The sequence below is a fragment of the Strigops habroptila genome, chromosome 20, assembly GCF_004027225.2.
Source record: "Strigops habroptila isolate Jane chromosome 20, bStrHab1.2.pri, whole genome shotgun sequence".
In the NCBI taxonomy this organism is placed as follows: Eukaryota; Metazoa; Chordata; class Aves; order Psittaciformes; family Psittacidae; genus Strigops; species Strigops habroptila.
This window is the reverse complement of record NC_044296.2, coordinates 3,569,207-3,595,101: the sequence shown is the minus strand read 5'-3', so window position 1 is coordinate 3,595,101 and position 25,895 is coordinate 3,569,207. Positions and strand designations below refer to the sequence as shown.

General features: G+C 62.0%; 4 protein-coding genes across 6 annotated transcripts; 3 read left to right on the top strand and 1 right to left on the bottom strand.

Moving 5' to 3' along the window:
- Nucleotides 1–341: 341 nt before the first annotated feature.
- On the top strand, nucleotides 342–5,235 carry CREB3L3 (cAMP responsive element binding protein 3 like 3). Its single transcript, XM_030509459.1, has 10 exons — nucleotides 342–831; nucleotides 1,999–2,114; nucleotides 2,271–2,526; nucleotides 2,979–3,094; nucleotides 3,308–3,439; nucleotides 3,523–3,629; nucleotides 3,752–3,820; nucleotides 3,937–4,021; nucleotides 4,416–4,512; nucleotides 4,596–5,235. The coding sequence occupies exons 2-10, from the start codon at nucleotides 2,001–2,003 to the stop codon at nucleotides 4,919–4,921; spliced, it is 1,302 nt and encodes a 433-aa protein (XP_030365319.1). The 5' UTR covers nucleotides 342–831; nucleotides 1,999–2,000; the 3' UTR covers nucleotides 4,922–5,235.
- Nucleotides 5,236–5,588: 353 nt separating this feature from the next.
- Nucleotides 5,589–12,407, bottom strand: SIRT6 (sirtuin 6). The gene is made up of 8 exons (XM_030509461.1): nucleotides 12,277–12,407; nucleotides 11,695–11,822; nucleotides 10,594–10,776; nucleotides 8,716–8,775; nucleotides 8,074–8,169; nucleotides 7,414–7,483; nucleotides 6,992–7,123; nucleotides 5,589–6,040 (listed from the first exon to the last, which is right to left on the bottom strand). The coding sequence occupies exons 1-8, from the start codon at nucleotides 12,340–12,342 to the stop codon at nucleotides 5,705–5,707; spliced, it is 1,071 nt and encodes a 356-aa protein (XP_030365321.1). The 5' UTR covers nucleotides 12,343–12,407; the 3' UTR covers nucleotides 5,589–5,704.
- Nucleotides 12,408–12,881: 474 nt separating this feature from the next.
- ANKRD24 (ankyrin repeat domain 24) lies at nucleotides 12,882–22,184 on the top strand. Of its 2 annotated transcripts, none has more exons than XM_030509450.1 (19): nucleotides 12,882–13,051; nucleotides 15,281–15,411; nucleotides 15,511–15,599; nucleotides 15,888–15,952; nucleotides 16,164–16,221; nucleotides 16,301–16,371; nucleotides 16,589–16,695; nucleotides 16,780–16,967; nucleotides 17,523–17,551; nucleotides 17,686–17,778; nucleotides 18,205–18,309; nucleotides 18,426–18,470; nucleotides 18,590–18,688; nucleotides 18,762–18,834; nucleotides 18,931–19,052; nucleotides 19,130–20,311; nucleotides 21,051–21,188; nucleotides 21,268–21,333; nucleotides 21,923–22,184. In XM_030509450.1, the coding sequence occupies exons 1-19, from the start codon at nucleotides 13,016–13,018 to the stop codon at nucleotides 21,998–22,000; spliced, it is 2,775 nt and encodes a 924-aa protein (XP_030365310.1). In that variant the 5' UTR covers nucleotides 12,882–13,015; the 3' UTR covers nucleotides 22,001–22,184. The 2 variants fall into 2 exon arrangements, with proteins under 2 accessions (XP_030365310.1, XP_030365309.1); XM_030509449.1 differs by lacking the exon at nucleotides 12,882–13,051 and adding an exon at nucleotides 14,070–14,261.
- Nucleotides 22,185–22,245: 61 nt separating this feature from the next.
- On the top strand, nucleotides 22,246–25,624 carry EBI3 (Epstein-Barr virus induced 3). 2 transcript variants are annotated; one of them, XM_030509452.1, is made up of 8 exons: nucleotides 22,246–22,553; nucleotides 23,106–23,222; nucleotides 23,757–23,981; nucleotides 24,055–24,172; nucleotides 24,287–24,459; nucleotides 24,903–25,066; nucleotides 25,182–25,337; nucleotides 25,476–25,624. In XM_030509452.1, the coding sequence occupies exons 2-7, from the start codon at nucleotides 23,132–23,134 to the stop codon at nucleotides 25,332–25,334; spliced, it is 924 nt and encodes a 307-aa protein (XP_030365312.1). In that variant the 5' UTR covers nucleotides 22,246–22,553; nucleotides 23,106–23,131; the 3' UTR covers nucleotides 25,335–25,337; nucleotides 25,476–25,624. The 2 variants fall into 2 exon arrangements, with proteins under 2 accessions (XP_030365312.1, XP_030365311.1); XM_030509451.1 differs by having other exon boundaries at nucleotides 25,182–25,624.
- The last annotated feature ends 271 nt before the right edge of the window (nucleotides 25,625–25,895 follow it).

The window sequence follows — 25,895 nt, the reverse complement described above, 5'->3', positions numbered from 1 at the left end:
GCGCGGGCGGGCGCCCTTTGCTCGGGTCCAGGCGTTGCGATCGGGCCATAAAGCAGGGAGCGGCCCGGCAGCGAGGGCAGCGGCGTTCCGCGCGGCCGCCCCGGGCAGAGGGCGCCGGGCAGGAGATAGCAGGACACGGCCTTGTCCCCGGGCACAGGCCGCGTTGCTCAGGCGGTCCCTCCCCTCGTGCGGATCCCATGGGATCCAGTGTGGAGGGTGCTGTGGGTGACACACGTTTGGTTGATGCCTTCACCGCGGGATGAATTCAGCGGTCACCAAACCACAGCGTGTTCTGCCCCCCAGGCAGCGGCAGGGGAAACTGAGGCACGAAGGGTGCAGGCAGCAGAGCCCCAGGTCAGCCCTGGCCACAGGTTGTGGTGGAGGAAGCCACAAGTGATAGAGTCCAAGTCAACGTCTTCAGCGGATGTTGTTCCCGACACCTATAAATGTGATTAACGGAGACACTGACCCGAAAAAAAGGGAAATGAGCCCCAAAATGGGTGAAAGTTCACGGGCAATCCCAGTGCTTGGACTTCGCCCACCCCTGCTGCCCTGCGTGGCGCAGGAGGACAAAAACATTTGGCTAATGAGTGACAGGAGTGCGACGGGGCCGTCCCCTGCCATTGCTCACCCTGTCCCCAATCAGGGACAGGAGATTTTGCAATCCGGGATGTTATTTCTGTGCTGTTGGAGTTTAAACTTTGCCACTTGGGTCACAGCACCACGGAGGAGGAGGAGGAGGTGTCCCCGATCGGTGTCCGCCGGCTCCCCTGTGCGTTGAGGGTGTTGAGAAGACAGGACGAGCCTGTGGGAGTGGAATCTTGCATATAGGTATGTCCTGGCTGACAGCACTTCATGGTGTCTGTCTACCCAATGGTCCCATGGGGCCATCACAACTCATTGGAAGGATTGAGGGTGAAAGACAGGGTGCAGTAAAGCTCCTTGCATGGCTTGGCCGACCAAACATCATGGTAATGACAACTGTCCCCAAATTGGGCTTGAGGAACACTTAAGTCAGTGCTTAGTAGGTTGGCGAGGGCAGTTGGGCGATGGGTTGGGTAGAGTGGGATGGGCGGTTGGGTGGTGGTTGAGTGGTGGGTCAGGTAGTTGGTGGTGGGTTGGTTGACCAATCACTTAGACAGTTGACTCGTTGGTCAGTGCGTCAGTTATTTGGTCAGTTGAACAACAGTTGACCATTTGGTGTGTTTCGTGAGTGGTTAATTGATTTGGCAGATCAACCAGTTGGTCAGCTGCTTGGTTAGTTGGGTTGTCAGTTGGCTGACCAGCGGGTTGGGCAACTGCTGAGTTGGCCCGTTGGGTTTCTCTTGAGTCCTGGGGTGGCAGTGGCAAAGCAGGGCTGAGTCCCCTCCTCGGGGCGGGTGGTGGCAGCAGTCTCCTCCCCCTCCACTTGCCACCCAGAATGATTAACCTGGTCTAAGAGCACACAGGAGATTGGGCTGGATGGGGTCTGGGTGCTCATCCTGCTCCTGCACGTGGGGGCCTTGGTGGGGCTGGGGCAGGTGGGTGCCTGTGAGGAGCCCCTGGATCTGTGGGTCTGTTGGATTTGGGAGGTTCAGCTGCTGGAAGGAGGCGATGGGGGGACGCTGCCCTGCCCCTGAGTCCCTGCATGCTTGTGCTCTCCCTCCTGCACACATGCATGTAGGGCTTTGCCAGATGTGCCCACATGTGCTCACATACAGGTGCCCTCACATATGTGTGTTAACACACGTATGTCATTGCATGGTCTAGGGCTGCACAGACACACAGCTCTGCACACACATGTGCCAGCACAGCCATGTGCACATCCAGCCGTGCACACATCCACACAGTCACACACATGTAGATAGACCTCCCCATGGTCCTGCACACATGTGCCCATGCCCAAACATGCTCCCTGCTCCCTTGCACCAGCCCTACGATACAGGGTGTCCCTGGGCTGTGCAACTTGGGGGGCAATCATGGGGACTGGGTTAGGGTCCTGACCCTGCCACCCCACAGCTATGGCCTCTGACATGGGCAGCCTCGACCTGCTGGACCTCCTCTTCGACCGCCAGGACGGGATCCTTCGCAGTGTGGAACTGGGGACACCTCCAGGCACCTGGCACGAGGACAGGGTGAGACCCCAGCCCCACGTCACCCCTGGGTCTGGCAGGAAAGCCCCATCCCCACACCTTGTCTGGGAGCTGAGGCTACCCCACAGCACAGGCAGCTCCTCTGGGCTCCCCATGGTGATGGGCACCCCATGGTGACGGGTGGCTGTGTCCCCACAGCGTGCCCAGGACAGTGAGGACTTCCTCAGCTCCATTCTGGGCTCCAGGGACTCAGCATCCGGCTCCCCCAGCTGGTCCCCAGCCACCAGTGACAGTGGGGTCTCCGAGGACCCCCCCTCTGACCAGCTCGACAGTCCCCCCGGGTGCTGTGACGGGGGTCCCAGTGAGGTCATGTACCCCTACACCAACCCCTGCCGGGCTGCACCCATCCCAGGGGGGCCTGGGGTCCTGCACCCCGAAGTCTCCATCGACCTGGGTGAGCCACAGGGAAGAGACCAGGCAAAGGGGACTGGGGGTACTGGGGGAGCTGAGGGTGACTAGGGACACTGGGGAGCTGAGGGGGGTGAGGGAGCTGGGGTTTCATGGGGACAGTCAGGAAATCAGGGGAGCTGGGGGGACTGGGGGAGCTGGGTAGACTAGGGAGAGCTGGAGGGAGTGGAGAGAGCTTGGGAACTGGCATGAAATGGGCAGACTGGGGAGAACTGGGAGGGTTGGAGGGCTGGGGGTGCTGAGCTGGGCTGAGCTGGTTTGGGGGGGCTGGGGCAGGACTGGAGGGACAGTCTGGGGGGTACAGAGGCCAGGGCCACTGCACTGGCTGGTGGCAGCAAGTTGTGGTGGCTGTGGGGCCATGACAGGGGTGTGGGGGTCCTGTGCTGGGGACAGATGGGGACACAGGGCAGCTGACAGCCTCTGCTCTCCCCTCACCAGACATGTGGCACCCCGGCTTCTTCCTGGAGGAGAATCAGGACCTGCCCGTGGTCTCCCCACCTGCATCCTGCACCCTCACTGTCAAGGACCTGCTGCTCTCGAGCAGCAATGATGCCGTGAGTCCCCACCCATGTCCCTTTCTGGACCACAATCCCCTCCCCGTTCCTGCCCTCATCCGTCTCCTTCCCCACACTTGTCCCCTTTCTAACACCATGGTCCCATCCCTGTCCTTTCCTGGACCATGATCCTGCACCGTGGGTCCCCCCCGTGATCCATGGGGTGAGGTGTGGGACCCCCACTCAGCGTGTCACCCGCCTGTGGCCCCGCAGCAGCCGCCGATGCACAGCTCCCTGCTGAGGCAGAGCCAGGGCCAGTTCCAGGAGCTGGTGCTGACGGAGGACGAGAAGAAGCTCCTGGCCAAAGAGGGGGTGTCCCTGCCCACACAGCTGCCCCTCACCAAGGTGGGTCCCAGCGTGCCTGGGAAGGGTGCAGGTGGAGGGTCCCAGCCCCGGCATTCCTGACCCCCCCCTCCAATCTCCCCCAGTATGAGGAGCGGGTGCTGAAGAAGATCCGTCGGAAGATCAGGAACAAGCAGTCGGCTCAGGAGAGCCGCAAGAAGAAGAAGGAATATATTGATGGGCTGGAGAGCCGGTACAGACCTGAACCCCTGCTCTGTGCACCCCAACTCCCGGGGGGGCACCCAGCTGCCTGGTGACGGGCCCGCTGCCCCCTGCCAGCCCCCCTGACCCCGTCCCACTCTCCCTGTCCCCCAGGATGTCAGCGTGCACAGCCCAGAACCAGGAGCTGCAGAGGAAAGTCTTGCACCTCGAGAAGCAGAACTCGTAGGTGTTCCCAGGGCAGGAGGGGTGGGACAGGGCTGGGGACCCCCCACCCCCTGGCCAGACCTGCTGGGGGCAGGAGGGGCTGGGAGGTGCTAATGGGCTCTGCCTGTCCTCAGGTCCCTCCTGGAGCAGCTGAAGAAGCTCCAGGCCCTTGTGGTGCAGTCAAGCAACAAGGCAGCGCAGACGGGAACCTGCGTTGCGGTGTGTGGAGCCCCCAAACCCCCCATTGCCTCCTCACTGGGAGGGAGGGATGCCCAGAGCCACAGGGATGGGCTGGTGGAGAGGGGTGGAAGGGTGGACAGAGGGAGGGATATGGGCTAGGGCAGAGGGATGGGTGTTCCAAGGGTGAGTGGATGGACAAAGGGATGGAGGCGTATGAGGATGGAGGGCGGGAGGGACGGATGGAGGAAAGGATGGATGGACAGAACGGATAGAGGGAGGGAGGGATGGATGGATGTGCTGGCAGGGGCACACACACCAGGAGGGACAGAGGGATGCAGACCTGGTTCTGCTGCCAGCCCCGTCCCTGGCAGCCATGCCCCAGAACGTGCCTCCCTCCCGGGCTGTGCATGGTGACATCCTCCTCTGCCCTCAGGTCCTGCTGCTCTCCTTCACCCTCATCATCTTCCCCTCCATGAGCCCCTTCGCCCCCAGCAGGGCCGAGGCAGACGGTGACTTCAGACCCGTGCGAGGTGAGTGCTGTGCCGGGGCTGTGCCGGGGCCGTGCCAGGGTCCCAGGGCACTGGAGCAGCCTCTCACCCTCCTGCACACTCAGTGTTCTCCAGGTCCCTGCACAACACAGCCGCGTCCCGTGTGGCTTATACGCAGCCCCAGGCTGGGGATGAGAAGCCGTCGGAGCGCCTGGGCAAGACCCTGCACGAAGCCTTTGGTGGGCACGCGTTCACCCCACGCCTGGACAAAGCGCCTCCCCATAACGACACGCAGGCACTTCCCTCCGAGGGGCTGAGCCATGGGGATGGGGACCAAAGTGTCCCTGTGTCAGAGGATGGCACCGCAGTGCACCACAGCCTGGCACCGCTGGCTTGGAGCCAGGCTGAGCACAGCAGGCCCACGGCGCTGGAGCCGGCTGAGGAGCTTTAGGCAGCACCCAGGCACCACGGGGGACACGCTGGGGTGGTGCAGGGTGGCACCTCGGAGTGACCCCTTTAGGATCTGCCCCTGGGCACACCTAAAGGTGGATGCTGGACATGCTTGGCTTTGCTTGTATCTGTCAACTGGGAAAATGAGATGGTTCCCAGTGGCCTTACTGGGAGGGGAGGAGTGGCTCCAGCCTCCCATGCATCAGGAGCTGCAAGGGCCCTGGACTGGTTGATGTTGCAAGTGGCTCTTTTTGGTTTGGTTTTTTTTTTTTAAGCTTTATTTTCATCTCTAAATACAAGATATTTTGGAAAAAACGCACCTGCTTTAATTCAACACGGGGGGAGCCACAAGGTTTCCAGGACCCCTGGGGTGGGGACACCTCAAGCCTGGCTGCCACGAGGCAACGGTGCAGAGCAGAACCATGGCCTGTGGCCACACCATGCCGGGTGCTGCACCAAAGCTGTGGGCACGGCCAGAGGCAGCAGGACCAGGCACCCACTGCCCAGCCCCGGCTTCATTCGGGGTGGTGTCAGCTGCCCCAGCGCCCCATCCCTCAACCCCCTGAAGTCTGGGGGGTGCCCCACAACCACCTCCTTGCAGAGGAGGAACAAGGGGCTCGGTACGTCTCAAGTGCCCTGCCTGGGCCCGCAGGCGCAGCTGCCCCGAGTCATGATCCGAGTGTTTTTAATACTTACATAAAAAAGGGACAGTGTTTCAGGGTATTAAAAAAAGTCGGTAGGAAAAGTGGCACAGAGTGTCTGGACAGGCAGGGAACAGTCTGGGTCAGGTGAGGAGAGGCTCCACCTTCATCTTCTTCACCATTGTTGGCCCCATGTCCGGGCTGGGACACTCATGCTTCAGGCTGTCACGGTGTTCCACCAGCGTGGTCCCAAGGTCAGGGCTTAGCCCACCCGTGCCGTTGTGCTGGGAGAGCGGCTCCTCCTTGCACAGCCCTCGAGCCCCGGCCTCAAACCTGCAGAGCTGCTCGGGCTTGGAGAGCTCCGCGTGTTCCACCACCACCGGCCCCGTCCACTCCGGCACCTCCAGCCCCAAGTGCTTCATCAGCTTCGTCATCACATCATCGACGTACGCGTGGATGCGGAGGTCAGCCTGTTTGTCCTGGGGCAAGCAAGGGGACATAGAATGGTTTTGGTTGAAAGAGACCTTTAAAGACCATCAAGGCCAAACTCCCTACCACAGGCAAGGACATAGAATCATAGAATGGTTCAGGGTGGAAAGGACCTTAAGATTATCCAGTTCCAACCCCCTGCCATGGGCAGGGATGCCTCACACTAGACCATGTCGCCCAAGGCTCTGTCCAGCCTGGCCTTGAACACTGCCAGGGATGGAGCATTAACCACTTCTCTGGGCACCCTGTGCCAGCACCTCAGCACCCTCACAGGGAAGAACTTCTGCCTTATATCTAAGCTGAACTTCCTCTGTTTTGGTTTAAATCCATCTCCCTTTGTCCTATTGCTACAGTCCCTGAAGGGGCAACCAGTGTCCCTCCTTGGGAGCGCACAGGGACAGCGCCTGGATGACAGCCTGGCTGCACGCAGGCTCCGGGGCTCCTGTCCTTAAGGAATCATCCCTGGTGGAACATGAACTGACCCGTCTGGCACTGCTCCCTGCACTGCTCTACCAGGTGCCCTCTACCTGGGGCTCTACCAGGGTGCACCTCAGAATGCAGTCGAGACGGGGATATGGATGCAGAGGCCTGGCTGGTGAGCCCCAGGGGACAGGGACAAGGAGCTCCAGTGACACCCCAGAAACTCCAAACACTTTGGACAGTTAGAGCACCAAACCCAGGGCTGAAGAGGAACCGAACTGCCCTGTGGCATGGGCACGTGTGTGAGGTTATTTCATGAGGCTGGAATTCACCAGAGGATAGGTCAGGATTTCTATACATTTCCAGGGGTTTGTTGCGGGTTTAAACCCTCCAACCAGGGAAGTTCAGCCTGCTTGCTTGCTAAGCGAGGCCACTCTTCTGCCTGGCCACCCTGTGATGGGGCTGGAACAAGTGAAACAAGGAGAAAGGAGCCGGGCAGCAGCCAGGACACTCTCACTCACGTGTTTGGTTGCCTGTAGGTTGACGATGACCAGCTTCCCTCCTCTCTTCTTCGTGATCAGTGGGAGGTTGCCGCTGGGTTTGATCTGCAGAGAGGTCCCCAGAGTGATGGAGAGATCAGCTTTCCTGCAGGGAAGAGACAAAACATCCATGGCAGAGAAAGAGCCGTGGCTGTTTGCAGGCTGCTTCTCCAACCCTGCTCCAGTGTGGACTCTACAAGCTTCCCAGCCAGGGCGCAGGGAGTGGTTTCTCTTGGCCACTCTCTGGGGCAGGGCTGGGTGTTGCTGTGCTGTGGGGACAGCCTCAGGGCTGTGAGGTGCAGATGGGCAAACCCAGGCTGGGTCAGCCCATGGGCAGAGTGCTGCAGGCAGAGCCCAGGCAGCCTCCTGCAAATGTGGGGAGCCCCAGCACGGGTACCTGCAAGCTCATCCGCCAGCGTGAGGTCGCGGTCGGGCAGGGAATCTTCCCAGTCCAGAATGGTGTCTCTAACTTCCCTCTAGAAAACACACACAGTGGCTTTGGTGGTGTCCCCTGCCAGGCAGGAACAGCGGCAGAGCTGCCCTGGGAGAGGGGACAGTGGCCCAGATCCTGTCCCAGCATCCCTGTCCCAGCGCTGCGAAGGGACAGAGAGAGCCCAGACAAGTGGAGAGGACCCACTGACGGGCGAGGGAAGGCAGAGAATTCACTTGCACGAGGGGTTTTGTGGCTGGTGCTGCAATGCCACCAAACCCCTCGCTGTTCTGCTGTCCCAGCTGAGAGCTGGGATGAGCCTTTCACTCCCCCATATCAGACTGGAGCCAGCAGAGCTCTGCCCCACGGCCCTGAGCCCCCAGCTCTGTACCCACCCCTGGATGGGAAAAGCAGCTGTGCTGCACGTGGCCAGCCTGGGTGAGGAAGCACAAGGGGTACACGGAACGTGTCTGGATCCCAGATCACCTCAGGGTACCTCCAGCTACAGAGCTGGAACCACTTCCCTATGGAAGCAAGCAGCTCCAGCGCAGTGCACGCTGCTGGAGGGGAAGGGGCTCACGAGCTGCCGTCCCCGGCAGGGCATTGTCCCCATCCAGTGTCCCCATAGACGCACCTGCAGGCCCGCAGCCCTCGGGCTTTGGTGACGCTGCAGAGCCTGCCGTGGGCTTTCAGCCCCATGCTGCCCACCACGGCGTCCCGCACGTACTGCCTGCAAGAGACATGGGGCTGGTCAGGCAATGGGAGGTGGCACCCGCTGTCAAACACCCACCCTGCCACAGCTCAGCACAGCTCACACCTCACCCCCTGCGCTGTGAGGACGGCTCAGAGCCACAGGCCATGAGTGCAGCACCTCAGTCCTTCACTCATCGCTGCCCGTGGCTCTACCCTGGCACCACTGACGGCAGCTCTGAGCATCAGCCCCCAAGTCTGCCACAAACCAGGTGGAAACCCAGCCTGCAGCAACCTCCTCTGCTCGGCTCTCTCCCGCTGGCAGACGCAGCCTCTGCTGCAGGCAGCCCACCTTGCCACGAGGAGCAGGATTTGCCAAGGGCCTCCCCGGCACCGGAGAATTCCCAGAATGTTCATTTCCCATCGTTTGACAGGGTTTAGGATTCAGATGAACAGATCTGCCTATGGCCCCACACACTCTGAGCTTCAGACCCGCCAGGTGACAACCCCATAATGTGCCCAGGGCCTCCGTCATTCCCTGGGGACACCAACAAAGCTCCCACCGCCCGGCTCAGGGCTCACGTACTTGCCACATTTCACACACTCTTCCACAAACATGTTCCCGTGGAGCTCAGCCAACTTGTCCCTGCAGGAGAAACACCAGAGGTGAGCTGGGAGAGCCCTGGGACAACAGGGCGAGCTGCCCAAGCCCCCTCCTCGCCAACACCCTGCACCTCAGGGGCTCCCTCCACCACGGCCTGGGAGCAGTTCTATGCCATGGCCACAACCAGGAGCGAGGGGAAGGACAGCACGTCCCAGCCTTTGCATTTTAAATGCTTCCATCTGCAGCACCAATTCCAGCCCCCGTTCTGATCCAGCCTCAAATCTCTGCGCCCAGTGGGAACCTGGAGCTTTGCTCTTCCCAGCTCCTGCTGTTCCTCCCTGTCCTTGCACGGCTCTTTCGCTGCTTGTTTTGACTAAAACTCCCCTTGAGCTCAAGGCAGACGCTAGAGGAAAACAAGGCCACGCTCTCCCTGTGCTCCTGCGAGCCCCACGGTGACTGGGAACCTCCTCCGGGGTGGATGGAGACAGGACTGACTTGATTTCCCCTGTTTTGGCCTCAGGTCAGCAGCACTTACTTAAGCACATGCTTTACTTGTGTGGAAGAGCTGTGCTAAACCAGCGGGCGCCAGCGGCAGTGGGCTGCAGGGAGCACGGCTGAGTTCTAGTTCTTATTTCCTATTCTTTTTCCCAGGGTTGCTTAGTTTTAAAAGCCAAATGTGGCACAAAGAGCAGGACTGAAGGCTTTTAATAACTGGAATTTCCCCCTGGGAGGCATCTCAGCCACTTATGGCTGAAGATGCTCATGAGATGCATCCTCTCCAAGGTTCCATTCATGCTCGTTGTTCTCATCGCAACTCCATCTTATTTTATTACTTGAATTCAGCTGCTCTTCCCTTCCCTTTCCAGGCAGCTCCAAGCACTGTGCCTCACAAGACAATGTCTTAAGTGCTGGAAATGGCTTTTATAACAGGCTGAAGAGCCTGTTGCCATGAGTGCTAATGGAGAGGTGGGTTCCTTTGAGGACACCTCTGAAACAGCCACTACTAAACATACCTCAGTGCCCACCACATGGGGAGCAGATGCTGTACCCTGTCTCCATACACTGCAGCTCCCTGCAGAGGGAACAGGGCCACGCAGGGTCCCTGACCACACCACAGGTACATCAGAGCGGTCCCAACTGTGGGACTCTCTCCTTCTTGCTGCCCTTGCAGTTTTGCAAACGTATTGAGAGGCAAAATGCTCTGTAAGGCTCTCTGGTTTCATCTCTGGGGCAGCGCTCTCTTTATTTTCTCTCAACAAATTCAATTTAAGCAAAGTGTAAAAGTAGCTCAAGATCCAGTGCTGTGAGACAGCGCTGGTCAAGCAGGGCACCACGTGGCTCTGCAACCAGCAGCAGCAGTTTCATCCTCCCTGCAGTCCCTTCACCCCTCTGGGTGGGTACAGAGGCAGTGGAAAGGCCCACGTGCTCTGAGCCCACCTCCCAGGAGCATGTGCCTGGCTTGAAGCCAGCGTGTCCTTCCCCAGGCCATGGTTCAGGCTGCTCACAGCGGCACCAACAGCTCCAGCCACACAGCTGGCGGGTGACAACATGTGAGAGCCCAACAGTGTGACCAACAAATGGCTTCTGGGTGTCCCTCTAGAGAGCATCAACCGAGGCTGGTTTCATTTCACCACCCTCTGAATTACTGCCATAACCTCTCTTCAATTCAAGCTGGTTTACGTCCCCCTTCCAGGTTCCACTCCCCACATCAGACACAGCTTCCAAACCAGCCTTGGAAATCAAGCCCCAGCATCAAACATGCTTGCACATGAGGCTGTCGCTTATCAGGCAGCAAGAACAGCCATGTGGCAGCGCTGGGAAAGGGATGAGGAACCCGGAGCCGGGCGGGACAGGCAGTACCGTGGGAATCCGGAGCGCACGTGAAGGCCATCCACGTTCTGGCTGACCAGGAATTTCAGGATGCCAACCCTCTGCAGCCCCAGCAGCGCCATGTGAGTCTTGGAGGGTCTGGCACTCTCAAAGGTGGTGTCGAATTTTGGGGAGAGCCCCTTTTCTTCCATAGTCCAGACACCATTGGGCCCCCTGCAGCAGTGGGGACAGAAAGGGTCAGAACGGAGAGCTCGGGCTCTGAGAGGACAGTTGTAAATGCACCACGTGCCCTGTCAATGGAGGAGCGAGGCACTACTGAATGAATGTTGGCCACCAGTGATTTTGTTTTTGAGGGAAGCAGAGCACATGGAGGGTGGCCATGAGGGTGACCAAGGGCTAGAGCACCTCCCCTATGAAGACAGGCTGAGAACATTGGGGCTGTTCAGCCTGGAGAAGAGAAGCTGCGTGGAGACCTCAGAGCAGCTTCCAGTGTCTGAAGGGGGCTACAAGGATGCTGGAGAGAGACTCTTCATCAGGGACTGTAGCGATAGGACAAGGGGTGATGGGTTCAAACTGAAGCAGGGGAAGTTCAGGTTTTTTTTATATATAAAATATATAGATTAGATATAAGACAGAAGATATATTAGATATATTAGATATATTAGATATAATTAGATATATATATCTAATTATATCTAATATATATAATATTATATATATAATATATATATTATATATATATATCTAATATATATATCTAATATATATATATATTAGATATAAATTAGATATATTAGATATAAGACAGAAGTTCTTCCCTGTGAGGGTGCTGAGGCGCTGGCACAGGGTGCCCAGAGAAGCTGTGGCTGCCCCATCCCTGGCAGTGTTCAAGGCCAGGTTGGACACAGGGGCTTGGAGCAACCTGCTCTAGTGGAAGGTGTCCCTGCTCGTGGCAGGGGGTTGGAGCTGGAGGAGCTTTAAGGTCCTTTCCAACCCAAACCATTCCATGATTCTATGATTCCATGGGCACAGCCTAACATCAAAGGGATTGCTCAAAACCGGAGTTGTTCTGGCTGGGGCAGCATTCAGAGCTTTACAAGAACCTCCCCACCCTTTGCCTGCTGCCCTTACCTGAAGTCAGGGATCCCCGAGGCAGTGCTGATTCCAGCCCCCGTGTGGAACACCACGTTGGAGGAGCTCCTGATCAATTCTGCCAGCTCCCGAACCTTCCTCTCCACCTCCTCCGGCGGGTCAAAAATCTGAGCACAGGAGAAAAACACCATGGGAATGGAGAGAACAGGGATAGATCCTACACACAGAGACACAGCAAGCCACAACTCCTTCTTATCCATACAACATTTTGCATGCCTTAATGACAAAACCATTTAATCAGAAAGAGCATCTTCAGCCTGGAGGAGAGAAGGCTCCTTAAGGGGACACCTTAGAGCAGCTCCAGTGCCTAAAGGGGCTCCAGGAAACCTGGAGAGGGGCTTCGGACAAGGCCCCTGGTGCTGGGGGCTGGAGGACAACGAGGAGGGAGCCGCGGGTCTGGGGACACACAAAGGGGGTCCCTCGCTTTGGGCTCCCCCAGGGAGGCACCCCCAGAGGGGCCGGGGGCGCGGTTGCCATGGAAACCGGTGCGGCCGCCGCGTGTCCCCCGGGGGGGGGTGCCGCCGCACCGCACCGCACCGCACCGCGCCGCACCGCGCTCACCTCGGGGAGGCCGCACTTGCCCTTGTCCGAGTAGGGCGAGAGCCCGGCCGCGTAGTTCACCGCCATGGCCCGGCGCGGCCGCCGCACCGCGCATTGTTGCCAGCACCGAGCGCGGGCGGAAGCGCCGCACCTGGGCCGCGCGTGCGCGGGCACGGACCGGGCTGAGGCGGTGTCGCCGCCGCCTCCATCTTTGTGCCGGGCAAGAGGGAGGGCACCAGGTTGGGGTTGGGGGGGTCGGTCTCTCACCGTGGGGCTGCGGCCCCCCCCGACCCTTATCCCAGCCCCGGTGAAGGGGAGCGGGATGGGGGGGATCCAGGACAGGGATGGGGGGGTCTATAGGGCAAGGCAAGGTGAGGGCAGGGGGTGCCAGACGAGGGGAGCCGGGCAGGGGGTGGCCACTCTATGTCCCCCCCTTCCTGCACCCCCAAACCCCGACCCTGCAGCCCTCACCCCCCCCTCCAGGTCGAGCCATGTCCCCGAGCCCCCCAACTCGTGGGTGTTCAGGGGCTCACGGAGCCCCAATGGGGCTTGTCCCCGAGCCCCCCCCCCCCGCCGGTGCTGCCCGGTTGTAACCGCAGCCGCGCCGTAACCCAACCCCGGGGCGCGGGGCCCCCCCTCGCCGGGCGCTGCGGCTGCCTGGTGGCAGCAGCGGGGACGGGGCTGGGGGGTCCTGAGCCGGGATCGGCGGAGGAGGGAGCCCCGAGCACGGCCCCGACCCGTCCACGGGGCTGGAGCCGCCATGAAGAGCCTGAAGGCCAAGTTCAAGAAGGCAGACGTGAGTGCCCCCCCCAGGGACACGGGGACCTGCCCCCCAGGTTTAACAGGGATATGAGGACGTGGCGACCTTCCTTCGGGATGTCCCCAGTGCTACAGGGATGTGGTGACCTGCTCTAGGATGTGGGGCGGCTGCTCGCCATAGGGACAGCGGCCCCATGGAGGCCGGCACTGCCACTGAGAGTGGGGGGATCGAGCTCCCCGTGTACCCGAGGGTGCATCCAGGGAGCGGGGCAGAGCAAAGGAACAAAGGCAGCAGCAGGGAGAGGGAAGCGGGTCCCAGGTCCCCTCCCTGTCCCCTTCCTGGGGACGCTGCCAGCTTTCCAGTGCCTCAGCCGGTGGAACCAGCGCGTCGATGCTCCTCAATTATTCAGGACCTGGCTCGGGGCTGCAGGCTCTCACCTTCCTCCACAGCGGGCAGAGGGTGACACTGGTGTCCCCAGTGCTGTGGGTGGACGCATAGAGGCGGGTTGAAGCCCCCCATGTGGGCCTGTCCTTCTTGGGGTGCTCTGTGCCTCAGTTTCCCCTGGACACCTCTGCGAGTGGGAAGAGCTGAGAGGCTCCTGCTGCCCCTGGGCTTCTTCCAGGACAACTACCCAGGGACCCTTTGCATTTTGGGGTTACCTTCTTGAGGGGAGTTTGCTGATCCCCTGAGACACAGGCAGGGTCCTGCCCTCCCTCGGCCCCGGAGCTGCGGTGGGAGGTTGGTCTGTGCCCCCCCGGGCCGGGGGTCCCACGTCCCCCTCCTCGGGGAGCAGGATGTGGGTGGCAGGAGGATGCTCATGCCCTTGTTTTGTGGGTGCACTGCTCCCTCAGCTTGAGCATGGAGTGAGAAGGGTGACACCACCCCCCCCGAACCTCTCCCACTTTAACTGGGACCAGTATGGGTGCTGGTCCCTGGCTGGGACCGTGGTACCCGCTCGCTGTAGGGATGCGGTGCTGGCTGGAGCTCTGGATGCCGAGGAGGGAGGGAAAGAAGGAGGGAAAGAAGGAGGGACAGAGGGATGGAGGGAGGCGGATCCCGGCTCCCACTGCGGCAGGACCCGGCCCCTGCCCGGCGGCGATGCTGGTCCGAGCTGGGTGCTGGGGGCCCCGGCCTGGAGCCGCAGCCTGGCCTCGCCCAGGCGGGGGGCAAGGGGTGCATGGCCGCCCGCCGCCTGCTCCTCAGCACCATGAAGCAGATCTGCCTCTGTGCCGCCGCCTCCTTCGCGGTACGTCCCCGTCCTCCATCTCCCGTCCCCTCCGGTCACGTCCTCCCGGGTAAGCCGTGTCACCCCCACCCCGTCGGACCCCCTTCACCTCCATCCCGGGCCCGGGGCTCAGCTGCGTCCTCTCCAACCTGCTTTGTCCTTGCATGACAGTGTATGGGGGGGGGCAGGCACCACCCTCCCAGTTTGTCCAGTATCCTTGGGAGACTGGTTTATCCCGGAGACCCCTGGCCCCGCAGGGCTGGAGGGGCTTGCAGGGCCTCCGGGTGGGCACAGAGGCGCAGGTCCCCTGCCTGGTGCTGGCCTGAGGCTGGTGAGGGGCAGGATGGAGCAGCTCCCAAAGGTGACATCCATTTCCTGCTGCCGCGGCCGCAGCGAGCTCCAGTGTGTCGTCACGGGCTGCGGGATGAATCCCGGGCTTCCTGGGTCGCTCCTTTGGCCTGGGAACATGTGGGTCAGCAAGCCCCCATCCAGCCCCAGCCCTGCAGGGGTGGGCACACAGCGTTGTGCCCCGTGTATCCCAGGGAGGCTGGAGCCATCCCAGGGGATCTGCTCTCACTACCAACTGCGCTTGCCCTGGCTTGGTCCTTTCCTTAGCGGGGAGCAAAGCAGGGCTGGGAATGGGCTCAGTGGGGAGATCCGGGCAGGGCTGGGGCTCAGGCACCTCATGGTGCTGGCTGTGTTTAGCACTGGGCTCACTGGGATGGCAGGGGCAAACCTGCAGGCAGTGTTGTCTCCTTCCCAAGTCCTTGCTGGTCATAGTCTGTCCCAGCCACAGCTAAACTGGGGCTGTAAATCTTCTGGTGTGGGAGCTACAAACTGGAGCAGGGGCTGAAGGGGATCCTCATCCCAGTTAAACCCAGGGCCCAGGCACCACAGCTCCGGGGAAAGGGGTTGGTCACCCCAGGGGACAGGGATGGGTGGAAGATAGCAGGGATAAGGATGGGGACAGGCACCTGAGCCCAGCCCAGCACCCTGGGGATGGCACAACCCATCACTGCCTCCTCTGGGCTTCACTGCAGAGCCAGGACTGGACCAAGAACGATGAGAAGCTCCTGCAAGCTGTGGACTACAACGATGCCGGGAAGGTGACATCCCTCCTCGTCCGCAAGGGCCTGGTCCCCACCAAGCTGGACTCAGAGGGCAAATCCGCGTAAGAGCTGACCCTCATCCCCGGGACACCGGGGACACGGGGCCGGGGACACGGCTGGGACCAGGGACACGAGTCCAACAGCCCCTGTTCTTGCTGCAGGTTCCACCTGGCCGCCATGCGGGGGAACGTGGACTGCCTCGAGGCCATGCTGGCGCACGGCGTGGATGCCATGACCAAGGATAGCTCAGGTGAGGGCACGGCCACCACATGCACCGGGCTAATGCCACGGGCCACCCAGGGCCACCAGTGCTCCCTGGCTGGTCCCACTCTGCTGGCAGAGCAGAGGTGGTGGCCTCACCTGTAAATTGTCCCCCCTTCCTATGGGGGACCAAAGCGCTGACCGATGGTGCTCAGGGGATGTTCCCTTCCTATTCAGCCCCAGTCCAGCACATCCTCCTGTGTGCCCATCTGTCTGTCTGTCACCCAGTCAGTCCCTTCTGCCATTCCCTGACCCGTCCGTCTGTCCTTCTCCCCAGGTCACACTGCCCTGCATCTGGCATCCAAGCATGGCCACCCGCAGTGTGTCAGCAAGCTGCTGCAGGTACCGGGGCTGGGAGCACAGTGCTGCGAGGGAGAGAGGGTGCTGTGCCAGCATGGTGTCCTCGTGTCCTTGAGCTCCCTTCCCTCAGCAGTGGTACTGGTTGGCATGGTGGTTCTCTGCCCAGCCCTCCACCATGCCAGGGAGCCACATCCACTCAAGCAGTCCGTCTGTCTGTCCCCTGCCCTCCTGTAACCCAGGCTCTCTCCCTCAGGCCTCCTGCCCTGTGGACGTGGCTGATGGCAGTGGCCGAACAGCGCTGCACCACGCAGGTGAGTGGGGACAGTGCCAGCCCTGTCCTGCTCATGTCCCCGTGGCAGGCAGAGTGCTCAGCCTCTGTCCTCTCCGCAGCGTTCAGTGGCTGCATCTCCTGCTCCGAGATCCTCTGTGATTTCAAGGCTCCCTTGAACATCAAGGACAAGGTGAGATCCCTCTGCTCCTCGCCCTGCAGTGCTGTGCAGAGCAGCAGGGGGCCGAGCCAGGGCTGCCTCTGAACTGCAGCAGCTTCGGGGGGGGGGAACAGCAGCAGTACTTGGCATGAAAACACGCCCTGAAGTGGCACGTGGAAGACCAGGAGATTAACGGTTTCCCCTCCATGGGGGGATCTGAACCTGGTCTCTGTATCCTTCCTGAACCCAGGACGGCTCCACACCGCTGATCCTGGCAGCCAAGATGAGCCACTCGGAGCTGTGCCGGTACCTGCTGCACCGCGGCGCCGCCGTCAACAGCCGGGACCTGCAGGGGAGGTGAGCCTGCACTGGTGGGGCTGGGAGCAGAGGGGGAGATGGAAGGAACGGGCCCCTCACTTCTGCTCTCACCACTGCGCTCAGGACAGCCTTGATGCTGGCCTGTGAGAACGGCAGTGTGGAGACCGTGGAGGTGCTGGTCAACGCTGGTGCCCGGGTGGCCGTGGTGGACTCCACAGGGCACGATGCTGCTCACTACAGCCTGGCCACGGGCAATGCCCTCATCCAGCACTTCCTGCAGGAGGCTACTCAGCGCCGGTCCTGGGCCAGTGGTAAGGCAGCCATAGCACCCTGCTCCTTGTCCACAGGGCCACGGGGTGCTCCCACCCTTTGGGGTCAGGCTGTCTGACCCGTGCTGCAGGGGCTGAGCAAGGCTGGGGGGCACATGCCCCCTTTTCCCACACTCTGGGGGTGCCTTTGCCCATGCTGTCACCAGCCCAGGGCAGGGAGGTGGTGCTGAGCCTCTGTTGCCTGTCTCGGTGTCTGCACGTGCTTGCACATGCATGTTCACATGTGTTTGCAAGCATGGGGGTGTAACAGCACGTGTGTTTCTATGTGTGTCTGCATGTGCATGTCTGGGTGCACGTGTCTCCCCATGCCTGCACATGTGTGCGCATCCCTGCAATTACACATCCATGTATCCCATATTTGCCTGTGCCCCTTGCATGCACACATGTCCCCCTGTGCACACACGTGTGTGTGTCCCCCGAGTGCCCACCCTTGTCTGAGCACACACAGGGGTGCCCCTGCACCCACACGAGCTCTGCCTGCCCCTACGATCCCCTTAAACTGCCCCAATTTCCCTTTCCTCCCACTCTGCCCCACAGAGGAGGAGTCAGCTGAGCAGACGTCCCAGGTAAGGGCCTGCCTGGCTGCCCCCCTCTGGGGTGGGGGTCCCCAGGAGCCCTGGGGCTCTCCGAGGTGGCAGTGGGTCAGGAAGGAGGGAGTCACTTTATATGTGATGTCCCCTCTGCCCTGGTGTCTCTGCAGACGTCTTCGCCCAGCCAGTCGTCCGTGAGGGAGAAGAACAGCACCCCAAGGAAGAGGAAAGCCCCTCTGCCCCCCCTGGGCACCCCCAGCCAGGTGAGGGGGGTCCCCCTTAGCTCCCCCAGTGCAGGGTAGCCAAACCATGGCCAGTTTGGGCAAAATTCTGCAGCTTCACCCACCCTTGCAGTGGAGGTAACGCTCATGGGCTGGCCTGAGCTGCAGCAGAGGCTTCATCCTGGGGTGCAGCCCCCCAGATCCCAATCCCTGTGTTGTCTATCAGCCCCTTTCTATCCACACCATGGGCCCAAAGCACCCCTCACCTGGGGGGCCTGAGCTGGCACTGAGGGGGTCTATGCCCTGCCAGAGCCTTTCCTTCTCCCTCTGCTGTCCAAAAGCGCCCTGCACCCCTTGGAGCATGGTGTGCACGTAGTGAGGAGCCCGGTGAGGATGGGCAGGAGGGGCTGGCACTGGGGAGGGGGTGTCAGGGCTGGGCATGGGGGCTCGGCAGCCACGTGCCTGCAGGAGGACCGGGACGCCTATGAGGAGATCGTGCGGCTGCGGCAGGAGCGGGCCCAGTTCCTGCAGAAGATCCGGGGCCTGGAGCAGCAGGAGAAGCAGAGACGGGAGGTACCAGCGAGCTGCAGGGTTATGGGGAGAGACCACCGTGTCCCTCGGGATTGGAGGGGATGGGATGGATGGGGACAGCATTCATCCCTCCCTGTTTTCTCTCTGTGTCCTGCCAGCGGGCAGAGCTGGACGAGAGCTCCCTGCGCTCCATGGAGAAGCAGGTGAGGCCACTGAAGATGTCACGGGTGGCCTCAGCTCTCTGCAGGGTCCTTGTGCTGGGGATGCTGTTGGGACTCTGGTGGGAGCAAAGGGGACCCTACACCTGTGTCTGGCCCCACAGATCCAGGAGCTGGAGCAGCGGCTGGCAGCGCGGGATGGTGAGAAGGAGCGGCTGGGCAAGGAGGTGGAGGCTCTGCAGAGCCGCTTGTCCTCACTGGAGGTAGGTGTGAGTAGAAGCTGGCAGCACCAGGGGCTGGGGGTGATGGGGGCTGAGCACCACTCTGCACCCCCAGAATGAGAAGGAGAACACGAGCTACGACATCGAGACGCTGCAGGATGAGGAGGGAGACCCGCTTGAGTTCCCAGGTAGTGGGGTAGTGGGGCAGCCCCTGGGGAGGTGACCCCCTGCAGTGGGGCGTGGGGCCATGGTGGGCACGACACCAGAGCCCCTGCACCCTGCAGGGGCAGAGCTGCTGCTCTCCAAGAAGACACTGAGCCCCTCAGCCGAGGAGCTGCTGGCCACGCTGCAGGGGCAGGTCCAGTCCCTCACTGTGCAGAACAAGGAGCTGAGGGAGAAAATACAGGCAAGTCCCTGTCTGTCCGTCTGTCCCTCCCTCTGTCCCTCCTCTGGGCCCCGCTGGCCTCACCATCTCCTTGGCAGGTGCTGGAGAACTACGAGCGGGACGAGAGTGACACGTCCACGCCGGGGAACTTTGTGCCCATCAGCCAGTACAGGGCCCTGCAGCGGGAGCTGGAGCAGGTGCGGGCGCAGCGGGAAGGCTCGGCTGCGAGGGACGAGGCCGGGGGGCAGCCGGAGGGGCAGCCCCGAGCCCCGGAGCGGGTCATGGAAGGGAGCACGGTGCAGCGGCCTGCCAAGGAGCCAGGCTGGACATGTGGCAAGTGCAAGGCAGCACTGGGTGACCCACAGCCCTCCTCCTCCTCGGCTGGTGCTGAGCTGGCGGAGGCCCGGGCAGCCCTGCGGCGGGCACAGGCGGCGCTGGAGGAGCGGGAGCAGCAGGTGAAGGAGCTTCAGGCACATCTGGAGGCCGGCAAGGAGGCCGTGGAGGTGACGGCCTCCCTGGAGGAGGCGTCGAGGGAGAAGGAGGCTCTGCTGGAGCGCTGTGGCCGCGCGGAGGCCGAGGCGGAGGCTCTGCGGCGGGAGCTGGAGGCCAAGGCGCGGGACTGGCGGGCGGCGGGCGGCCCCGAGCCGGGGGCGCTGGAGCGGCGAGTGGCGGAGCTGGTGCGGCAGCACGAGGAGGTGACGGCTCAGCTGGGGCAGCTGCGGGAGACGCTGGGCCAGAGGGACGCGGAGCTGGGCACGCTGCGGGAGCAACTGGCCGCGCGGCCCGTGGGGCGTCGGGAGCACGAGGAGGCGCTGGCGCGGCTGCGGCGCGCGCAGGAGGAGGGCTGCGTGCCGCGGCAGGAGCACGCGCGGGTCACCGCCGCGCTGGAGGAGCAGGCGCGGGCGCTGCGGGAGCGCGCGGCCTGGCTGGAGGCGGCCGCCGAGGCCAAGGGGCGCGAGGCCGCGCGGCTGGAGGCCGAGCTGGCGGCCGCGGTGCCGCGGGGACAGCACGAGGCGGCGCAGGCCGAGCTGCGGGCGGAGGCGGCGGCGCTGGCGCAGCGTCTGGCGGAGCTGAGCCGGCGGCACGAGAAGACGTGCGAGGAGGTGTTCCGGGTGCAGCGGCAGGCGCTCTTCATGAAGAGCGAGCGGCAGGCGGCCGAGGAGCGCCTGGGCACCGCGCAGAAGCAGCTGGCGGAGGCGCAGGACGAGGCGCGGAAGCTGCGGGAGCTCCATGGTCATGCGGAGGATTCGGCCCGGCTGGTCAGGGACAGGGATAGGAAGGTAGGGATGGGTGGAGGAGAGCTGCAGAGAGGGTTTGGAGAAGGGCCTGTAGGGACAGGACAAGGGGAATGGCTTTAACCTGCCAGAGGGGAGATTGAGATGAGCTCTGAGGCAGAAGCTCTTCCCTGTGAGGGTGCTGAGGTGCTGGCACAGGGTGCCCAGAGAAGCTGTGGCTGCCCCATCCCTGGCAGTGTTCAAGGCCAGGTTGGACACAGGGGCTTGGAGCAACCTGCTCTAGTGGAAGGTGTCCCTGCCCGTGGCAGGGGTTGGAGCTGGAGGAGCTTTAAGGTCCTTTTCAACCCAAACCGGGCTGGGATTCATTCTGATTCAAATCATGGCTCAGGACCTGCTCAGGTGAGCAGAGCTGGCCAGGTTGCAGGGGAAATGTGCTCACAAACATGCACCCACACATACGTGCACGTACACACATGCATATAGGTGCTTATGTGTACATGTATGTGCCCACACAACTGCACATACTTGCACACATGTGCTTGCACATAGATGCATGTTTGCACACATAAGCACGCTCATGAGCACACACACCTCCGTGGGGACTTGCCCCTTTCCCTGCTGTTCCCTTGTTTCCTCCCAAAGCCAAGACTGAAATGGGGATAGAGGGAAAGCGCTGGCTCTGCCTGGGGCCACCCGGTGGTGCTGTGGTCACAGCCATGGTGACCCCATGGTGGACCCCAGGGCTGGGTCTGAGCAATGCCTGTAACCCCTGTGTGTCCTGCAGATCACGGAGCTCTCAAAGGAGGTCTTCAGACTGAAGGAAGCCCTGAAGGTCCTCCCTGAGTCCCAGGCAGCACCACAGTCACCCCCCAATGCTGCCACGCTCCAGGCCAGGATCCGTGCGCTGGAGGAGAAGCTGCTGGTGGGTTCCACGGATCCTGTTGCTTGTTGGGCTCTGGGCTTTGCCAGCCCCACGCTCACACCCCATCGCTCTCCTGCAGGAGACAGAAACGCGACACAGCAAAGTGGTGACGCTGTACAGGAGCCACCTGCTCTACGCTGTGCAGGTGAGATGGGGACGTGGCTGTGGGGGGAACTGGGGACGTGACAGGCTGAGAACATTGGGGCTGTTCAGCCTGGAGAAGAGAAGCTGCGTGGAGACCTCAGAGCAGCTGCCAGTGTCTGAAGGGGCCTACAAGGATGCTGGAGAGGGACCTTCATCAGGGACTGTAGTGATAGGACAAGGGGTGATGGGTTCAAACTGAAGCAGGGGAAGTTCAGGTTAGATATAAGACAGAAGTTCTTCCCTGTGAGGGTGGTGAGGCACTGGCACAGGGTGCCCAGAGAAGCTGTGGCTGCCCCATCCCTGGCAGTGTTCAAGGCCAGGTTGGACACAGGGGCTTGGAGCAACCTGCTCTAGTGGAAGGTGTCCCTGCCTGTGGCAGGGGGTTGGAGCTGGATGAGCTTTAAGGTCTCTTCCAACACAAACCAGTCCATGATTCTATGATACTGGAGGGGGCACTGGGGCACCAGCTTGCCCCATGCTGGTATCTATCTGTGTGAGGCAGCGAGGGGCTGGATCCAGGTGCCAACCCAGGGGTGCTTGGGCCATTCACAGACTCTTTGATGTCCCCACCAATGTTCCCTCTACCCCAGGGCCACATGGACGAGGACGTGCAGAGACTCCTGTGCCAGATCCTGAGGATGCAGCGGCTGCAGGAGCAGGACAGATGAGCTGCTGAGGGGATGGTGGCACAGCCAGTGCCATGGACAGGCTCATGACAGCACTCTCTGTGCCCCTTTGCTTCTCCGGGCAGCACCTTGGTACCCGCACCCCCCCACAGCCCTGGGGCCCTGTGCACCCCCTGCAGCCCCACACACCCCCCAGCACAGCAGCAATAAAGTATTTATACTCACACCAACGGGACAGCTCATCTCTGGGGGGGATGAGGATTCTGGGGGCTATGGGGGACAGTGTGGGACCGGTGCCATCATCTCCTCCAGCCCCCATGTCCCCAGTGGGAGCAGGTGACAATGAAGGCAGCAGGGTGGGGGAATGGGAAGGGTTGAAACTTTCTTGGCCAGAGCCCAAACCCCTTTCCTGTGGGTCTGGGCCCCAGGAGCAGCAGCCCCGTGCACGGGGGCTCCTGTGGGGCCACGCTGGGCGGCGGGTCCCCCCTGGGGACAGCGTTTCCTGCGCGAGGAAGTGGGCTGAGGCCGGCCGGGACCGCGGCTTCCCGCTGCAGCGCTGCCAGAGCCTCTGCTCCGGGTGCCTGGTCCTGCTGCGGTGAGTGTGACTGGGGCTGGGGATAGGGGTGGCCCCACAGCGCATGGCTGGGGGCACCGCGGGGAGCCCCTTGGCCATGATAAGGCATGTGACAAGGGCAGGATCCATCCCTTGGTGCTGGGCTTGGTCACAGTGGGGAGCTCAGCCCCCCAGGCTGGGTCTGGGGGTCTCTGTGAGGGACAGTCCCTCCCCAGGGGCCTGGGGAGCTGGGGGCCACCCAAGTGCGTGGGTCCCTTCCCTGGTTGTGGTCTGGAGGGACCCAAAATCCCAGTTCCAGGCATAGGGGCGGCTGCTGGTCCCCATGGGACACCCCATGGGACACCCCAGGTCCCATCTCTGTCCCCTCCGCTTTCCTGGCAGTGAGATCCAGCCACTGCAGGGAGAACCCACCCCCTGTCCCCAGGGGGTGCGGCACGGCCAGAGGGGAAACTGAGGCACGGCACTATGGGGTGGCCTGGAGATGAACCCCCGGCCTTAGGGCAATGTCCCTGTGGCTGCGGTGTCCCTGCTGTCCCCTGCCCTGGGGTCTGACCATCCTGCCTGTCCCCACAGGTCCCTGGAACTGGGCAGCTCTTGAAATGAAGTGGCTTTGGGTGCTGGCTCTTGTGGCACCCACCTGCACCATGCCCTACAACGGCACAACGGGCAGCACTGAGGATGGGGACAGAGGTATGGGGGCACATGGGACAGGGGATGGAGGGACTGGGGCAGCTGGGACAGAGGTATGGGGGACCTGGGGGGTGGGAGGGCTGGGACAGAGGTATGGGGGGCTGGGGGACTGGCAATAGAGGGACTAGGGGTCTGGGATGGAGGTATGGGGGGATCTGTGGGGACTGGAGACGACAGCACTGGGCAGACTGGGAGGGCTGGGGATGGAGGTGGAGGGAGCAGGGATGGAGGTGTGGGGGCACTGAGGGGAATAGGGACACAATTACAAGGCATCTAAGGGTAGAGCCATAGGGACACTGGAGGCACTGAGGACATGGGGGGACTGCTGGTGGAGGAATAGGGACAGCGGGGGGTCTGGGGACATGAGGTGACCAAGGAGGCTGGAGGCAGTGGGGACGGAGGGGCACTGGGGTGCTGGGAGCAGAGCTGGGGAGCCCAGGGAGGCACAGACCCTTCCTGACCCAGCGTCACCCCATCCCACCGCCGTGGTGTGTCCCCTTGACCCCCTGATGGGGACCACTGCCGTGTCCCCAGGGCGCTGCTCGGTGCAGTACAGCACGCTGGGCTCCGAGGTGCTGCTGCCGTGCCCGGCCGCAGCAGGGGACACGGCTGAGTGGCGCCGGGGGGACACTGTCCTGGGAACACATCCTGCACCGGGGCTGGTGCTGCACAACGCCAGCCTGGCCCACGAGGGCCACTACAGCTGCCACCACCCCGGCACCGGCGAGACCTGGGCCAACGTGTGCCTGCGGCTGGGCTGTGAGTGACCCCGGCCCCACTGTGCCCCTGGGGAGGGTGGCAGTGGGGTGACTGTGGCTGTCCCCTGCCGCAGACCCCCCTGCTCCGCCTGCCCTCCAGTGCTGGGCCATCAGCTACCCGCAGGCAGTGAACTGCTCCTGGGTCCTGGCCCCTGAGCCACTGCTTGACACCGACTTCGTGGCCACGTACAGGTCAGTGTGGGGCTCCGAGCACTGGATAAGCCCCCCCCGTAGCTTGTGTTGTACGTGGGGCCGCAGGCAGGGCAGCCCAGCCCTCACCCAGCTCCCCATCCTTTTGCCCCCCAGGCACGGCACCGAGGGGGACACAGAGATGGGCGAGTGTGTCCGCACAGGGCCGCGGAGCTGCTCCTTTGGGAACGTGCAGGTTTTCTCCCTCATCCCCTATGTGGTGAACGTGACGGTCGTGAACCCCCTGGGTGCTGCCTTCACCAGCCTGCCCTTCCTCCTGGAGAACATCAGTGAGTGCTGCTGGGAGCAGACCCTTGCGCTTAACCCTCCACCTCTGAGCACCGTGCCTGGGTCTAACCCAGCCCTGCGGCTTCCTTTGGGCCTTTTCCCTCTGGTTTGCTCCTTTACTTGCGATAAGGAAACATCAGTGCAATGATTTGCTGGGTCTCAGGTCACTTCCACAGCCTGGATTGGAGATGCCCCATCCCTGGCAGTGTTCAAGGCCAGGTTGGACACAGGGGCTTGGAGCAACCTGCTCTAGTGGAAGGTGTCCCTGCCCGTGGCAGGGGGTTGGAACTGGAGGAGCTTTAAGGTCCCTTCCAACCCAAACCATTCCATGATTTTATGATTCTATGATTTCACAGCTCAGCCAATGGGGCTGATGGACTCAGCACCCCCATGCCGGACCTCTCAGCCAGCACCTCACCCCTTCATTATCTCCCTGCTTCATTAGTAAAGCCAGATCCCCCCGAGGACCTGCGGGTCTCACCCATCCCTGGGGAGACCAAGAAGCTGCTGCTGGAGTGGAGCCCACCAGGGTCCTGGCCCTTCCTGGAGTACTTCCCACTGAAGTATCACATCCGCTATGCGCAGGAGGACGGCTCTGCCCCCAGCACGGTACTGCCCATCCCAGGGCTCCCAGATGGGGAAACTGAGGCACAGCTGAGGGCTGCCCCCCTGAGCAAGGCCGTGCCCTGGCCCCGGGGTGCCCCTCACACCGCTGTACCCCCAGGTCGGTCCCTATGAGCAGACATCCCACACGCTGTCGGGCCTGCGCCCCGGTGCCCTGCTCCGTGTCCAAGTGGCTGCCAAGGACTTCACCGACTCCGGGGAGCTCAGTGCCTGGAGCGCGTCTGCCTCGGGGATGCCCTGGATGGAACCGTGACAGGCAGGACAGGGCCAGCATCCCCGTCCCCATCCCTTGTCCCACCAGGGACCCCACGCCGTGCTCTGTCCCCATGTCCCCAGCAGCGTGGAGCCACCAGTTTGGGGGTTCCTGCTTTATTTGATGTTTTATTTGTCTCAGTTTCCCTCAGGTCCAAAGGAAGCACAAAGTGTGGTTGTTACTAACAGCGTCTCAGCCCTGGCCTGCAAGTACCAGAAACTGAACAATAACATCTGTAAAACTGAAGGGACGTGCCAGAACCAGGCAATAAAACACACCTGAAGCTCTGATCCCCAGCCTGCTTTTGTGATGTTCTCCATGGAGCGGCTGAGCCACCCCTGGGGATGGTCCCTTTGCTGCTCAGAAGCTGGAGGGACCAGGCCAGGGCTGGCCATGGTGCAGGGGAGGGCTCAGCCCCATCGCCTCAGCTGGTCCCTACAGCCTGGACTGGTCCCTGCAGTGCAGTGTTGGTGGGTGATAAGTTGCCCGTGAGCCGGCCCGTGTGGCCAGGAGGGACAAGAGTATCCTGGGGTGTATCGGGAGGAGTGTGGTCGAGGGAGG

Excerpts from the sequence above, each read along its gene's own strand:
- CREB3L3 (XM_030509459.1), top strand. The coding sequence starts at position 2,001 with ATGGCCTCTGACATGGGCAGCCTCGACCTGCTGGACCTCCTCTTCGAC. Across the intron at positions 3,440-3,522 it reads CACAGCTGCCCCTCACCAAG|TATGAGGAGCGGGTGCTGAA; the intron begins GTGGGTCCCAGC and ends AATCTCCCCCAG. Across the intron at positions 4,513-4,595 it reads TGACTTCAGACCCGTGCGAG|TGTTCTCCAGGTCCCTGCAC; the intron begins GTGAGTGCTGTG and ends CTGCACACTCAG.
- SIRT6 (XM_030509461.1), bottom strand. The coding sequence starts at position 12,342 with ATGGCGGTGAACTACGCGGCCGGGCTCTCGCCCTACTCGGACAAGGGC. Across the intron at positions 10,777-11,694 it reads TCGGGGATCCCTGACTTCAG|GGGGCCCAATGGTGTCTGGA; the intron begins GTAAGGGCAGCA and ends CCACTGCTGCAG. Across the intron at positions 8,170-8,715 it reads GAGTGTGTGAAATGTGGCAA|GCAGTACGTGCGGGACGCCG; the intron begins GTACGTGAGCCC and ends TGTCTCTTGCAG.
- ANKRD24 (XM_030509449.1), top strand. The coding sequence starts at position 14,193 with ATGGCCGCCCGCCGCCTGCTCCTCAGCACCATGAAGCAGATCTGCCTC. Across the intron at positions 15,412-15,510 it reads GACTCAGAGGGCAAATCCGC|GTTCCACCTGGCCGCCATGC; the intron begins GTAAGAGCTGAC and ends TTCTTGCTGCAG. Across the intron at positions 15,953-16,163 it reads GTGTCAGCAAGCTGCTGCAG|GCCTCCTGCCCTGTGGACGT; the intron begins GTACCGGGGCTG and ends TCTCTCCCTCAG.
- EBI3 (XM_030509452.1), top strand. The coding sequence starts at position 23,132 with ATGAAGTGGCTTTGGGTGCTGGCTCTTGTGGCACCCACCTGCACCATG. Across the intron at positions 24,460-24,902 it reads CTTCCTCCTGGAGAACATCA|TAAAGCCAGATCCCCCCGAG; the intron begins GTGAGTGCTGCT and ends CTGCTTCATTAG. Across the intron at positions 25,067-25,181 it reads ACGGCTCTGCCCCCAGCACG|GTCGGTCCCTATGAGCAGAC; the intron begins GTACTGCCCATC and ends CTGTACCCCCAG.